This window comes from Felis catus, chromosome D1, assembly GCF_018350175.1.
Source record: "Felis catus isolate Fca126 chromosome D1, F.catus_Fca126_mat1.0, whole genome shotgun sequence".
Taxonomy (NCBI): domain Eukaryota; kingdom Metazoa; phylum Chordata; class Mammalia; order Carnivora; family Felidae; genus Felis; species Felis catus.
This window is the reverse complement of record NC_058377.1, coordinates 101282350-101299752: the sequence shown is the minus strand read 5'-3', so window position 1 is coordinate 101299752 and position 17403 is coordinate 101282350. Positions and strand designations below refer to the sequence as shown.

The 17403-nt window shown below is 37.1% G+C and overlaps 1 protein-coding gene across 1 annotated transcript; it reads left to right on the top strand.

Moving 5' to 3' along the window:
* The first annotated feature begins 14002 nt into the window (after positions 1-14002).
* LOC101083543 (olfactory receptor 1038) lies at positions 14003-14962 on the top strand. The gene has a single exon (XM_003993278.2). It carries the CDS (start codon positions 14003-14005, stop codon positions 14960-14962), a length of 960 nt encoding a protein of 319 aa, XP_003993327.2.
* The last annotated feature ends 2441 nt before the right edge of the window (positions 14963-17403 follow it).

Below are 17403 nucleotides of genomic sequence, written 5' to 3'. Positions count from 1 at the left end.
TTGGTTAAGCGTCTGACTCTTAATTTTGGCTCGGATCATGGTCTTATGGTTCCTGAGTTTGAGCCCTGTGTAGGGCTCTGAACTGACAGTGTGGAGCCTGCTTGGGATTCTCTCTCTCCCCAAACAAATAAATAAATGTAATGGTAATAGTAGTTGCCTCAACTGCTGCTTGAGAATTAAATGAATAAAAGTGTGAAAAGACTTAGAATCGTGTTTGGATTAGCATATGTGCTTTATAAACATTGACACGACTACTGCTGCCTTTCCTCAATTTACTTTATTTTTCTCAATATCATGTACAATATTTTTGCTTGGTTAGTTTGTCATCTCTTTGTTATTTATTGTGTGGGCAGATTCGGGTCTCTTTATCTGTAGTTCCTGATACTAAGTAGAGACTCAACAAATTTGATTCACAACACTGCTGTATTGTTTCTGCACTAACATTAATAATTACATATATATAGATATATATATAGATAGATATCTATCGCTCTCTCTCTCTCTCTATATATATATCACTTTGCCTGATTCACTCCTTAAAAATGGTGTTTCTCTTTTATGATTAAATAAATATGGATTAAAACCTTGAATTGCACCTGCAAGTATTCTGCAGGACAAGCAAACGTTTCTAATAAATTTTAATTTGATAAATAAGCGATGTCATGTGATACAAGTAGTACGTGATGCCGAAGGTCACATGATCACAACTGAGCCAATGGTTCTCGAAATTCTCTTTGATATACAAGTGCTTTGGATTATAAGCTCATTTCTGGAACAAATTGTGCTCACAAATCGAGGTTTTACTCTATATTTATTTATTTATTTATTTATTTAATCATTGGTAAAATGTAAATTAGTCATTTATATTTTAAATATTTAATAATATTTAAATATTAGAAATTTATATCTTACCAGAGTAAAATCCAATTACTTACCAATAAGATCCATTATTTAATCTAATGATTAAATAAATATAATAAAAGAGGAAACACCATTTTAAAATTATAAGCTTGCCACTTCTGGAGTCAAGTTGCCAAAAACTTTCCAAGAGATTTATTTATATTGTTCAATAATACTTTATTAGGTCCCCATTTTTGTCAGGAACTACAGAAAAGAAAAAACAGCTAAAACAAGACTTCTGTTTTGTTCTTTTTTTCCTTGTATTTTTAATCACTAACTCAATTTACATAAGGCTTTTTTTTTTCTTTACCCAGTTTGGCACTTAATAAATAATCTTCCACATGTCTTTCATTTTTTTTTTTTCAGTTTTTATTTAAATACACACACTTATGCTGTTTTTCCCCTGATACTTGTATTTTTTATTATTTTTTTTATTTTTTAGAGAGAGAGAGCATGCGTGCGTGCAAGAGGGGAGAGAGGAGCAAAGAGATTGAGAGAGAGAGAGAGAGAGAGAGGGTCTTAAGCAGCCTCCACCCTCAGTGCCCTCGGGCTCAATCCCATGACCCTGGGATCATGACCTGAGCCAAATTCAAGAGTCAGATACTTAACCAACTGAACCACCCAGGTCAGGTGCCCCTTGCCCGATACTTTTAAAGCTCAAATTTGATTTATTCCTGCAAGCACATTTATTTGTTTTTCATGGAGTGACTGTTTGATACCTTTTAATATAATGTTTGCATTGTGATGAGGTTTTTGCGTCCTGTTCTGTTTCTAGAAAATGATCAGACATAGCCCTGAGTATCTTCTCATAGCTCAGCCTATAATGCACATTCAGAAGGTTTGCAGAAACCAAGGCTTCACCTAATTATTGCAGCTCAGAGACGGTCACTTGCATCCCAAGTGTGCACGTGTCTCATATCCCACACTTCACCGCTAGTATGCATGTTTTCTATTTCATATTTCTATCTTCTCTTCTTTTGAGTAGGCTTTTGCCTCGCGGACTCTTTTGGCTTTCTTCGTTCACTGAAGGATTTAATAGCCATTATTTTCCTTCAGTGCATTCTAGCAGGACTCTCTGGTCACAGCACATGTCAAAATGGGAATTGTGAAAAAAGTAATAGCTTGACACGGAACTTGAACGCTTTCCATTACTGATCATGTTTCCAAGTTATGTGTTCCTGGTGACTATGCAGTATCTTGACAGGATCGAGAAGTTCCAGAGGGCCTATTGCCCTCCCTACTACAGAATATGAAAGCGATTAGTTAGCATTTCCATTTTTACTCAGGCCACAAAGGTTCTGCATATCTGAGAAGTCAAGAAAAATGTCAGCTTCTGTCACCACCATTGTTCATCTGGTGATTTTAATTCAATAATTGGTGGTCATTAAGAAAAAAAACCAAGTCAGAGTTTGCTTCAGCGTTGATGATGAAACTGTCTCTCTGTGTCTTATTATAAAACTCTTCGTTGCAATCAATTCCCTACGGGCATTGCTTCAAGTAGACTACTTGCTAATCAGTTTCAAGGGGCCTTATTAAAATGACTAGGTTTTCAGCTTTTTCATGAGGACGTTTTAATTGAAACCCACCTCAGCAAACTTAAAGTTTCAGCTTAGGATGAATGAATCTACAGTTTAGTGTGAGTGTGTGAAGTTAATCATCTGATTCCTCAGGGATGGCCATTTCCTCTATCTTAAACCACCCTCCTCTGGGAGACGAAGTAGTGTAGGGGGAAGAAAAGGGGATGTGAAGCCAGATCTAGGTTTGCACACAGGCCCTTCTACTACCTACTTGTGTGCTCTTGGGAAGGAAATAAATTCTCAGCCTAAATTAAGAAATGAAAATACTAACTTGTCGCACAGGGCTACTTTGGGGCGTTAACTCATAATGGCTATTAAATTGCTTTGCAAACTGCAAGTTGGTGATGTTGCAATGGTTATGAGTAGCATGATAATGATCATAATAATAACAGTGACGAGAATTTGTTGGTGCTTATTATGTGCCTGGCAAGGTACTAAAAAGGTCCACATACATAGTGATCAAAAAGAAATTCTTATTCTCCCCCAAGCAAGAATCTCACTCAAACAATGGATTTTGCATCACTCCCAGGGAATAGTAAACTATCAATCACACTCCTAAATTCTCTCATTTTTCAAGGTATACACATCAGCTGCAACATGTCATTTTCTTTTTTATTTATTTCAAATTCCACAAGCTTTAATGTTTCTACATATCAGTCTCTTTCAAATTCATTGCATGTAATTCCATAATGTTAAGCCATTATGTTTTTTTTTTTTTGAGGGAGCTTTTGAAATGCATCTGATATATCAATCTTGTATAGAAGGCATTTCTATCGTTTCTATTATGAGGTTTAGGCAAAACTGTTTAGTATGATCTACATTGTTCTGTGTTCATGGCCCTGGCTGTCTTTTCTAATTTCTCCTGCTTTTTCTCTCTCACTGTCCACTATAAAATGCCTCTCCTTCGACTGTGGCTGCACATCTCGTCTCTGCATATCCTGCGTCACTGAAATACTTTCCCACGGCTTTTCCTGTCTGTAATGGCTAATGCCTTCTCACCTTCCTAGTACAACGTCACAGTTAACGTCTCGGTAAAATTTTCAGGCAATTCACAATTTTCTCTTTACCTGATTCTCCCCAAAGGGGGAAGAATGTTGAATGATCATTTTGCAGGATACTCCGTTTCTTCTTTATGTCACTATTGTATTTTTCATGCTACATTATAATATAGATTTTCCATGTCTGTCTCTCTCATTGGACTCTAAGCTACTTGGAAAATAATATAAAAAATAAATAATTTTAATAATTTTTAGTAAATAATGGAACTATTAGAATAAGTGATCTAAGAGAAAAGAAACATTGGAGATTATTATTATTTCTAAGGCAAAAATTGTATTTCCTTAGTGATTTTTTATTTGAATATTTTTAATGTATGTATTAGTCTAATACACACATATATAATACACCTCACAATATTGTTCATAAATCTTTTCCCATTGTGTTTTTCACATTTCTAGTATATAAAGGTGCTATTTCTGGTGAAATTTTATTATTCCGATTCACTGATTTCCTTGGGTTTTGCTGATCACATTATTTGTGAAACATATTTTTATTTCTTTCTTTAAAAAAAATCTATGTCTGCTATCTTTCCATTCTACAGATTTTTTGGCCTCTGTGATAATACTTCAAAGAGACAGAGAGAGTGTGAGTGGGGGAGGGGTAGACAGAGGGATGGAGAGAATCTCAAGCTGGTTAGATGCTCTCAGTGCAGAGCCCCATAAGGGGCTCAAGCCCATGAACTTGAGATCATGACCTGAGCTGAAATCAAGAGTTGGAAGCTTAACCAATTGAGCCACCCAGGCACCCCTATGATCATATTTTTAGTAGATGTGTACTGATATTTTAACCCTCCCAACTAATATGACTACTTACAATTTTTAAAACATTTTTCTCCTTTCAGTAAATAGACTAATTATTATTAATAACCATTTTTATTGTGGACATTTTCAAACATATACAGAATTAGAAGATTTGATACAATAATCCTTACCCCAATAACAATTGTCCAGCTTCAGTGTCTCCATTCATGATAAGGTATATATATATATATATATATATATATATATATATATATATGAAATGTTTATTTTTGAGAGAGAGAGAGTGGGGGTGGGCAGAGAGAGAGGGGACAGAGGATCTGAAGTGGGCTTTGTGAGGCCAATATGGGGCTTGAACTCACCAACCATGAGATCATTACCTGAGTCAAAGTCAGCTGCTTAACTGACTGAGCCACCCAGGTGCCCAATGGTCAGGTATATGTTATCCATACTTCTTACTTACCTCATACATTAGCCCCCAAAGTTATTTGGAAATAAATACATCTTTATTTCCAAATAAATAAATCTTTATTTCCAAATAAATAAATCCCAGAATTCACTCCATTTCATCTGTCAGTGTGCTCCAGGCAAAGATCACCAGGAACAATCTCTGGTCAAAGTTGTGTTACTTTTGTGTGTTTTAACAATGGATGTTGTACACCACGGGAATCAAGCTTGCTGTGGGATTGCACCCTGTGAGGTTATTTAGAGTAGGGTTCAAGAAAGCATGGTGGCACTCTGGATTGGGTATTGTCATGGAGTGACACGTTTTTATGATTTGATACGTTAATGGTTCCTATACAGAACACGGACAAATTGGAGTAGGGATAAAGCTTTAATTGGTAATGAAGCAACAGTCCCTTACAGTAGCCAGAGGAAAAGAATGTTGGACATTTTTGTGGTCTAAACAGTGTTCTTGATTTTGTCTAGATCTCTGACACTATTACTGAGTGACCCTGTTTTTGTCTTGCTTCATTACTGTTACCAAGTAAACTTTTCTCATGTTGGTGTTCTGTGAAATTATTGGTATTATTGATATTAATTTATTAGCAATATTATTATCAATAATATTGTTGATATGATAGTACAGCTTAACTTTTAGTACTAGACCAGGGCCCACCTAGCAGTTGTCAAGAGATGTTTTTTCTTCCTCATATCTACACTGATCTCACTTAAGATAAATAATTTTGATTACATGGATAAAATGTAAACAGTTCATATCTTAAGCAGATGGTAAAGATCCATGCACCTCACAGATCATTTCCCTATTTCTAGGAATGGTAATCGTGTCTGTTCTTTAAGTCCTGGCCGAAGTGTTTGATTTTTCCAAAGGTCTTAGAATGTACGCACTCTCACTTAAATAAATAGACGTGATCTTGCTTCCTAACAAATTCCCAAAGCATTTAGTTTTCAAAAACAACAACCACAAAATGAGCCTGATTGCAATGCAGTTAGAGAATTGTTGATCAGAATCTTGAGAACCAACCCATATAATTCAAATGAAGAGACGTCAATAAGGAAAGATTACTGAGGCGCCTAGAGCCTAACAACGGTGCCACCTCATCACCACCGAAAGGTCAAAGGTCTGAAGGGACGTAGGGAGATGTAGGAGCTCGATGGGATCAAGGTTGTGGATGTGGGGCTCCTGGAGGGAGCCGGACAGAGGGTTGATCTGCTGTCTGAGACATGGTGCCAAAGCCAGGAGAGAGCAGGGGCAGGGGACAAGTGCCCTGCCCTTCCTCTCCTGGTGCAGTCTCACCTCTTGTCACAACTCCCTTTTGGCTGCATCCAGTTAGAGCCAGCCCTCACCCATGACTGGGAGATGCAGTCAATCTGGTTGTGTTTAGAGCAGAGAAGTGAAGGAAGAGGAGTGTCAGTTAGTGGTTACGACTCTATAGCCAGTCAAAACACGGCTTTTCCACTTACTCAGCGGGTGACCTTGAGCAAGGTGCCCAATCTCTGTAGTTTGGTTTCCTCATTCTAAAATGGGAGTAATAACAGCACTTATGTCGCAGGATTATTGTGAAAAGTAAATGTACTGCTGTATATAATTATATATAATACATAAAAATATATTTATAAAATATGTCACACACACACACACACACACATACACAGAGTGGAGTCTGGAGCAATAAAAGTGACCTTAAATAGGAGTTTGTGGATATTATTGTTAATGACGACTGTGACGCTCTTTTATTTGCTCTTAGGGGGAAACTGAGAGACAGAATTACTCAAGGTCGAGGAGCCTTAGTTTCTTCATCTGTTTAAATGATCATGTCAAATTAGATGACCTCAAATATTTGTATCAAGGATGATACAAATAATTCGTTGTAAAGCCTTGAGAAATTGCAAGCAAGGGTTGGTGCTGGTAAGGATGCGGAGAAATTGCCTTGTATATGATTGGTAGGAATATAAAATGGTATCGCTGCTCTTGACCACATTATAGAGGTTCCTCAACAAGTGGGAACAGAACTACTGTATCATTCATCAGTCTCACTTCTGGATATGTATCCCCCCAAAATTGAAATCAATATCTGCAAGAGATATCTGAGTCCTCATGTTCCTTGCATCATTATTCACAGTAGTCACACAGTGGCAACAACTTGAATGCCCACTGATGGGTGATGAATAAAGAAAATGTGGCACGGATCTACCATGGGATATCATACAGCCTTAATAAAGAAGGGAACTCGGCATATGTGCCAACATGAATGAGCCTGGAGGACATTATGCTAAGCGTAATAAGCCAGTTACAGAAGGACGAGTACTGCGTTATTCTATTCTTCATATGTTAGATATGAAGTATCTGACATAATCAGACTCATAGAAAGAGTAGAATGGTGGTTTCCAAGGAGGGGGGTGGGGGAGATAAGAGTTGATTGCTAAAGGATAGAAAAGGTCAATTATGTAAGATGAATAAGTTCTAGAGTTCTGCTGTACAACATTTTATCTATAGCTGACAGTGCTGTATTGTGCAGTTACAACGTTGTTATGGGGTTTGATCTTATATAAAAGTGCTTTTCCCATGATTAAAAAAAGAAACAAAACTGAAAAAAAAGTGGCTTAACAAATGGCAAGGAGTGAGACCATATACAACGTTTTCAGATTTCAGAGGAAATCCGACAAAGAGTTGAAAAGCGTCCGTTGTATTTACCAGTGAGATGATAGGCAGACAAGCTACAAAGAACGGGCTTCAGTGGTGGGGGGCAAAGCTGGATTGGAAGGGGCAAATGATCAGGGCAAATTGGAAGCAGCAGGCAGATTTTCCAGTGGTTTTGGCTTCTGCTATGAGTTTTGTATTACACACACATGTATCTAGTAACATATGATGTATATTAGACTTGAAAATGGCTTTCTAGTTTGCAATTTGGTGAGAAACTGAATTTCACCATTCATAAAAACGCATTTCCCTTCTTGTATAGATTCACAAAGACAAAATCTGAAACTATGGTGAAAGCAGTTCTAGTTTTTAGGTAGGTTTTTGGGTTATTTTGGTGTCATTTATTTTTTTGTCTCCTCTTACTTTTCAAAGGAAATATCTTTTGAACACTTAATATTTACCATAGAGTTTACTGAGTCCTTCCCATACATTAATTTATTCAATACTCACAAAATCATAAAATATGGACCATTTTTACTGAATGTTACAATTAAGGAAATTGAGGCTTAGAAAGAATTTGGACATTGTCCAAGGTCTCATAAGTGAGTTACTCAGTATTTAAGGGTTGATGTTTTCCTCTCAAAAAACTTGAATTTTTATTCAAATGAACCAGGTTTACAGTCTTTTTGTGTTGTTTCTAGTAGTATAGTCTACCTTTACCTTCATGGAAATTGTTCCTTCAGGAATACAGATAATTAAACATTTTTTAACTCCCCAATATAATTTGTCCAGCTTATCTTAATTTGAGAAAAATAGGAAAATAAATACTGCAGCTTTCTGATATCTCCAGAGGATCAAATTTAAACCCGAAGGGATCCAGGAACTAGTAAATCACCCAAACACCTTCAGAATGAGCTCACTAAGAGCCAGGATCATGGCTAAGCAGGTGAGTCATGGAATTTGTACATGGAGCGAATTGCCAACCTTCCACCCATAACCTAGCTTCCCGTTAGGAACCTCTCCCCTTTGCAAGCTGTGGTATCTGATGGAATCCATCTGCTTTCAATATATTTTTTTAAGTTTATTTATTTATTTTGAGAGAGAGAGAGAGAGAGGCAGAAAGAGAGAGAGAGAGAGAGAAAGAATCCCAAGCAGGCTCCTCACTGTCAATGCAGAGCCAGACATGCAGCTGGAACTCATGAACAACAAGACCATGACCTGAGCCCAAGTCAAGAGTAGGATGCTTAACCGACCCTGAGCCACGCAGGTGCCCCAGAATCAGTATGCTTTTAGAGATGACACCTATAACATCCTAACTACATTTCTTAGTTCCATACTCTGTTTGCCAGTACTTTCTAAAGGATGTCTACTGGTACTTAAAATACTACTTTGTCTCTAATTCCCTGCCCTTCCCTCCTGCCCCCTCTCTGTCTCCCTTCTCTCTCTCTCTCTGTCTCTCTCTGTCTCTCTCTCTCTCTCACACACACTCCTTAAATGACCTCATATTGAGTTATCCAGGTCATCTAGAACCACCTTCTCCTCGACAGCAGTACTCGTAAAAGCTAGTTGTTATATGGCCAACCGAGGAGAGATACAAAGGCAGGTGGCTCTCCTGTCTAAAATTCTCTTATAAGAGTGGGTGACCAGGAATGTTTCTAAACTGAAGTAATGGTAACAGTGTTTTTCTATTCTTGGAAAACACCAGATATATGGTAAACATTTCTCTTTTAAATAAAGAATGGATACTCACTGTAATTTTTGAAACCTGAAATAAAATAGAAATCCACTAGTATTTCATTTGACTTTAAATTTTTTTTAATGTTTATTTGTTTTTGAGAAAGACAGGACGTTAGTGGGGGAAGGGCAGAGAGAGAGAGGGAGACAGAATCTGAAGCAGGCTCCGGGCTCTGAGCTGTCAGCACAGAGACTGACTCTGGGCTGGAACCCAGGAACTGTGAGATCGTGACCTGAACCAAAGTCAGACCCTTAACCTGGCTTAACCAGGTGCCCCTGGTATTTCATTTTTCTAATATTCCTTCTCAGAAGAGGTGTTTGGCCTCAAGCAGGGCTTTAAGGCAGGCAGACTCACACCAAGTGCTTCCTCACCCTTTTTCATGTCGTGTCATGTCACATCACGTCATGTCACATCTTGTCATGTCATGTCATGTCAGTTGTACGTGTTTTGGGATACACAGAGGGAGCATCTTATGGCTAAAGAAGTGACAATGTCTCCAATCTGTACATCTGTATGCCCAGTACACTGATGGTGTGCAGTGTGCCTTTGCAAGATGGTCACCTCTGGGGAGGAAACCAAGCTTGGTGAAGGATGAAGGATGCTTGGCTTGGAAAAGCTATACAGACCCTTATAAAGCAGGGAGCAGGACCTGGATAAGATGAGACACCAAGTAAATCAAGTCAATTTATTGACTAATAGAGCTGTGGATAGGAAAGAAGATGTTTCCCAATAACCAATTCCTTCTTCTTTTCACACTTTCTCTGTGCAAAGCTTGCCATTGTGTTAATTGCCAAAGCCCGTAGAACGTCAGAGATACATCCCTAATCCTTAATAAGCAAGGCAAAGCCTTTAAGAATTAGTATAAAGGAAATATTTAATTTGTTTTGCACCGGTGTTTTGAGAAACCGGATGGGCAAAATAGAATCTACAAAGACAGATGATGGAGAACCAAATAAATGAAGTTGCTAGTTGTTAACAAAGTAGTCAACTACCAGAAAGAAATAAAAATGATTATTACTGATTAATCTTCGTACTCAAATAACTAAAAAAATAAGTATTTGCCTCATTATATATAGTTAAGTAAACACCTAAAATGTTTCACCAATAGTTTAAATAAGTACAAAAGATAATTTTATATTATAAATATTGGCATTATATATTTATATATATGAATTTTTACATACATACATATGTATGTCTATATAAAGTTAAATTCATTAAAAATAGTGTTATATTATTGTAATCAATAATTGTCATCATCCATTGAAAACACAGAGACTCCATTGTACAATTAGAGAGAATATAGCATTTCTTTTTTTTTCTCTTTCAATTCATTTGTCCATTCAATTTTCACCATAATAATGTATTTTATTATATTTTATAATGTAACTATTTCCCTGGTTACTTCACTTTGCTTCTCTGAAATTCAAATATACACACACTGATTAGAATTTAATTTTTGTAATAATAGATTCTATAGCTTGTATATGTTATTGTAGTAAAATATTTCTATGTGAGTTATTGTCACAATTAAATGATTAAAATCATCTATATAAGTCCATTGTTGGTGGATAATTATTCAATATATATTTAATTTTCATTTGAAATTGAATTTATTAATGAACCAGGGGTATATTTATAGGTTGATCTGAAAAGAATCATCTAAATGACCAAATGTTGGAGCCAGGAAACATAATAGGATTCCAGATGGGTGAGAGATATGCCTTTCATTTGTCAAGTGTGAGAAGTGTGGGTTTTGAAAAGGGACGATACAAACAAAAACCAAGAGTACAAGTGCCTTCTCAGGCAAATGATATTTGGAAAGGAACAGATAAAAAAAAATGGAGGAACTGTAAATTAATTTTCTTCAAAGTATTCTTGTCCACATAACCCTTGGTGAGTCTTTTCATGTCAGTAGAAACAGCCATACTCCAATTTGAATTCCACTGCATTGGTGGAGTCATTAGTATTCAAACTAATTCAGCCATAGGCCAGGCAAACAGAACCAAAAGAGAAGTAAAAGTAAGTTTCAAAGAATGGTTGATCTCTGCTGGCCATTCTAACAAATTCGTTCTTCAGGCTACTTATTCCCAAACATGTCTGTACATTGGAACCACCTAGGGGGCTTTGCAAATGCTGATGCCTGGGTACGGCCCAAATGTTCTGGTTAAATTGGTGGGGGGAACCGGGACATTGAGTTAAAAACTTCATAGGCATTTCCAATGTGCCGTAAAGTTCCAGGAAAAAACCACTTCAGGAAGGATGCAATGAAACAAGAAACAACAATGCTTCTTAAATAAATCTTTAGGTGAAATACGTCAATGATTTTGAGGACTTCCCTATTCCAGAGATGTGGAAATGACAGAAATATTAGCAATACTTTGAAATAGTGGTCGCTTCAGAACAACCTACTGAGAGTAATTGGAAGCTATGAGAAAAATAATTAGTTTTGAAAAATTAGGGGGATTGATAAAATAACCCATAGAGTTCTAAGGTAGATACAAAATCATAAATGCTGGATTTTATGAGAACTTTAACAGACGCTTATAAGTAATTTTATTTCTAGGTGATTTAAGTTTCTTGAGTTAGGAATCCAAAACTCCTTCTTAATAGGCACCTCCACTGTAAACTTTGTTCTTCTAGCAGTAATGTGGTGCATAAATATTCTGATTAATAGTAAATAACCACCATATTTAATGCTTTAATTGATGCATTTTTCTTCTCAAAAGGTTCCCTCTGATTTTGTTTGACAAGCACCTTGTAACCACCACAAATCCTCAAGTTAATAAAAGCAATGATATAAGAACTTCTAATGCACAGATGGACTTTGCTGTTTTATGTAAAATATTATCAAATTATAAATGGATGTTTTCCTCTGACACCATTTTTTCAGTGAAGGTCTCCTTTACTTATACATTTCATGGCAGTCTTATAATTATTTTCAATTAAGTTTGACATTATAACTTCACATATGGAATTGAAATAAAAGACTTTGTGAAAAAAAGGTTCAATGCGTTCAAGCCCTATAAGCAAGTAAGAGAGGCCTTAATTCTGAATATTCTTGAATGAAACAGTTATTTAGCAGAATGGACAGCATTACTTGATAACTTTTTCAAAGCTCAGATGCCTGCAATTTTACTTTGGCAAACTATATAGAAAGCCCAGGACTCTTCAAAAAAAATACCACTTTCATATTTGTCTTCTCCAAGTTTGAAACATTTTGTTTGATATTACAGAAAAATGAATACGTCTTCCAGATTTAAAATTTGATCCTAGTGATTAAAGCTAAAAGAGCAAGCCATGCACTTTGGGCAGCGTAGCATGATAATTAGGAATATGAGCTCTGCTTTTTTTTAAGTTTATATTTATTTTGAAAGAGAGAGAGAGGAAGAGAGCACATGCATGCATGTGAATGAGAAGTGGGGCAGAGAAGGGGGGGGTGGAGAGAATCCCAAGCAGACTCCACGCTGTCAGCACAGAGCCCAACACGGGGCTTGATCTCTCCAACCATGAGATCATGACCTGAGTCGACATCAAGAGTCCTCTGCTTAATCTACTGAGCCACCCAGGCACCCCCTGGGCTCTGCTTTCAAACAAACCCAGCCACACTCACATTATACCACCTACTCTGACCACAGCCATAAGCCTGGGTTTTTGCAAATGTCAATCAGGGATGTTGGGATAGAACCTTCGTCATAGCATTAGCAAGAGACTGGCATAAGTTAATTCATGTATGACAAAAAATAGAGTATCTGATAAGAACAGCCTTCAGTGGCAGCAGGTACATAATAACAGTAGAAAAAAATAAAATTTGAAATATGAAGGCAGTAGACATGATGAATTTCTCAAGGTGCCTTTCTTTATTAATATTTTGTAGTTATATTCTGTAGAATATAAAGCAAAGGACAAAACTAAACTCAAATAGGCTAATATTGAGCTTAATGAGATTAGTCCTCTTTTTAAGGCTGGTAGAACTAGAAAGAGTTGCAATTATTCTGAAGCATGCATTAAGAACTCCACCTAGCTATACGTGTTTCTATTAAACTCTGCTTGCCGCTGATTATTTCCTTAGGCTATGTTGTTGATATGTCTAGAACCTACTAGAGTAAGTGCTTTGATATTTTAAGCCCTTGGAGTATACAGACACATGTTTATGGGGAAAGATGGCTATCTCCCTGTAGTTTAACAAGTTATATGATAGACTAAATTAATGTTAATTCTTTGGACAAGAAACATTAGAATGTTGTGAATTTTGAATTGGAAAAAAATAATGAGTCCCTAATTGCTATACAAATAAAATTGCATGTTTCTTCTATATTTCTGATTAATATTCTTCTAGTTTCTACAGCCTCAAGTACTTAGTCTATGTAAGTGAAGGAGGGGATATAGGAAAGCAAGTAAGTCATAGTAGATTATTTTGATGTTGTTTTAAGCCTGTGGAAACATGCAAAGATGTTGAAAAAAGTTAAAATAGCTTCATTTATGAGTTACTCATTTTTGTGCTGCCATATTTATAAATACAGAGAAAAGATAGTGGCAGCAAAAATGCTGAAATGTTAGTGTTTATTGTCTCAAGTGTTTTCTTTCAGGTAGCATTACAATTTTAACCAGCACCTTTCCATATTTTCTAAAATTACAAGGCAAAACAACATTTAAGAAGGCTATTGTGACAGTAAAGGACTCCTCTCCCTGAGGCAAGAGTCCTCTGCATGTTATCCAAGATATAAGGTGTACTTTTTGCCCACAAGACAACACGATTCAAGGCAAAACGACACCAGCGATCACCTTTTGCCAACATTGGCAGGGGCCATGAGAAGTGCCATTTTTATTCTTCAACTTGGAGTGAAATCAGTAAAATTCACTTAAATAAATGGCTGAGACCAATATCACCCATGTCACTGAATTCATTCTCCAGGGAATCACAGACCAACCAGAGCTTCAGGCCCCATGCTTTGTGGTGTTTTTCATCATCTATCTGGTCACAGTGCTGGGCAACCTGGGGTTGATAACTTTAATCAGGATTGATGTTCGACTCCACTCGCCTATGTACTATTTCCTCAGTCACTTGGCCTTTGTTGACCTTTGCTACTCCTCTGCTATCACACCAAAGATGATGGTGAATTTTGTTGTGGAAATCAACGCTATTCCTTTCTATGCTTGTGCAACACAACTGGGCTGCTTTCTCACCTTCATGATCACCGAGTGTTTCCTGTTGGCTTCTATGGCCTATGATCGCTACGTGGCCATCTGTAGTCCCCTGCACTATTCAACCCTGATGTCAAAAAGACTCTGCATTCAATTAGTGGCAGTTCCATATATATACAGCTTTCTGGTTGCCCTATTCCATACCATTATCACCTTCCATCTAACTTACTGTGGCCCCAATGTAATTAACCATTTCTACTGTGATGACCTTCCTCTCTTGGCTCTGTCCTGCTCAGACACACACGTGAAGGAAATTCTGATCTTTGCCTTTGCTGGTTTTGATATGATCTGCTCCTCTTCCATTGTTCTCACCTCCTACATCTTTATCATTGCTGCCATCTTAAGGATCCGCTCTACTCAGGGGCGACGCAAGGCCATTTCCACCTGTGGCTCCCATATGGTGACTGTCACTATTTTCTACGGCACCTTGATCTTTATGTACCTACAGCCCAAATCAAATCACTCCCTGGACACGGACAAAATGGCGTCTGTATTCTACACGGTGGTGATCCCGATGTTGAACCCCCTGATCTATAGTCTAAGGAACAAAGAGGTTAAAGATGCTTCAAGGAAAGCCTTGGATAAAGGTTGTGAAAACTTAAAGCTGTTAAAGTTAAGAAAATAAGCATAATGAATGCTTAATTTAATACAAGAGGGTAAATAAATCAAACTTCCTCCTCCTGATATTTCTTTTAATTCTTTCCCAATCAACTAAAAATGTGACTGTAGTTCAGCTAAACTTGACTTTTTCTACAAGAACCCAGGCCAATTCTGGGAAGTCAGCATGATCCAAAGAGTCTGGTTCAGGCCACTGCAGCCTTGACAGACCACTGAAATTATGTTCAAATACACCCTCAAACACACCTTTGTGTAGCTCAAGCAAAGGTAGCAGCGTGTCTTTGGTAGAACTTACTATTCTGGAAGGAAGGCTGCCTGAGCTTGAATGCCAAGCCTTTCCTTTATTAACTATGACCCCTTGGACAATCGGCTTAAACTGTGTGACTCTGTTTCTAATTCTAGAAAATAAGAGGACCCTACTAATTGGTTTGTTTTAAAGATGAAACTAGTTAATATTTATGAAGTGCTTACAAAAATATCCTGTGATAACAAGTGGTATGTATATGTTTGTTATATAAATGTTTGTTGTATATAATTAAAGATTAATTCACCGAGCCCTCAAAAGCTTATCAGTCTTGAAGAAAGAAGGACAAAGCCTGGTCAGGTTTCTACTAGCTTCCAGGCACTGAATCAAGCACTCCTACCTAATACAATAAAATAAACCTAAGAAATGTCTGAGGGTTTACTTCTGGGTCTCAGTTATATGTAAAGTGCCTAAGTTCACATCACTAGTAATATGATAATTCTAAATGCAAATGTAAGTTTATTTGCATTTTTCTTTCTTAACATTGTAGATGTTAAGAAAGATACTGCAATACAGATGATCTAATCTTAAATGGTCATTATCTGATTTTTAATTTTTTTTTAACATTTATTTATTTTTGAGACAGAGAGAGAGAGAGAGAGAGCATGAACAGGGAGGGTCAGAGAAAGAGGGAGACACAGAATCCGAAACAGGCTCCAGGCTCTGAGCTATCAGCACAGAGCCCGACGCAAGGCTCGAACCCACAGACCGCGAGATCATGACATGAGCCGAAGTCGGACACTTAACCAACTGAGCCACCCAGGCGCCCCCTCTGATTTTTAAATATAATGGGAGGTATTTGCTTATAAGAAATTATGTAATTAAATGAATTAATAAGTTCAGTGTACCTGCACATTTGTTCAGATAGAAATAATCTTAAGTTATAAGGTTATTTATGTGTGCCTGTAATTTATTCAATGAATGTTATAGGATCATGCCATAAAATTTAATGAAAACAGTAATTTGTAAGATTTTATCATTTTAATATTCACAAAAAGCAATTAAATTAGTTTCTTTTTTCTAAATCTTTATTTACTTTTGAGAGAGAGAGACAGAGAGACAGAGACAGACAGACAGAGTCATGAACAGGGGAGGGAAAGAGAGAGGGAGACACAGAATCCAAAGTAGGCTCCAGGCTCTGAGCTGTCAGCACAGAGCCCGACACGGGGTTCAAACTCACAGAGATCATGAGCTGAGCTGAAGTCAGATGCCTAACCGACTAAACCACCCAGGAGCCCCTGGTTTCTTAATATTATCTTCTTATTTTTCCACTTTAGAAGGAAATTGTGATAGTTGCAGTAATTATGTAGAATGCAACCTCTCATGCAGATGATTATTTCCTCTTCTGCACTTAATGTGAACATAGTGCAGACATGCTCTTTGAGGTGCTGGAGAACTTTGTGCGTTGCATGAAATCTTATATTTTTAAAGTAGGTTTGACAGAGAAGTGTGGTGTTTCTATTCACCACACTTTTCCTGGTGGGTGTATCTATACGGATGGATACATTCTCACATGTCACGTACAAAACACATAAAAACATCAAAACCATCCTTCTTTTGTAGGTAAGGAAATTCAGACCTATAGTTTGTGGTAAAACTAAAACTGCTCTAAAAAAATGAGCAACCGTATGAAAAATGTTCAACCGTATCAAGAGGGACATTTAAAGTAAAGAGCAAGGTCACTTTTCAGGCATTTTCAAACCCAAACCCTTCAACCGAACACCTTGTTATTTTTTCACTTCGGTTCAACTATGGAGGAATATCTTACCTGGTATTTTCAATCATATGTGCATGGTTGATGTCTGTGAAGACAACCTAAAATTCCCCATATCATAGTGAAATAAGATCAAGTTATGATTTTAAGGTGCTTTATTCTTCACCTCTATTGTTGAAGCATCTCATGGAAAAACAGAATGGGCTGTTTTCATCTCTTTTTTTAGAATTCAACAGTTAAACAAATAAACATTTATAAAATGTCTACTATGTGTAAGCAGAAACAAGAAAGGCCTATTTTCAAGGAAATAGAGTCAGGGAACTGAGCTTCAGAAGACAAAGCTTTCTACACTTCCTGGCACCGTACCGTGCACAAGCCTTCGTTTAGAAGTTCCTAATTTCCAGCGTTTCTTTAGGAACAGCACAACTGA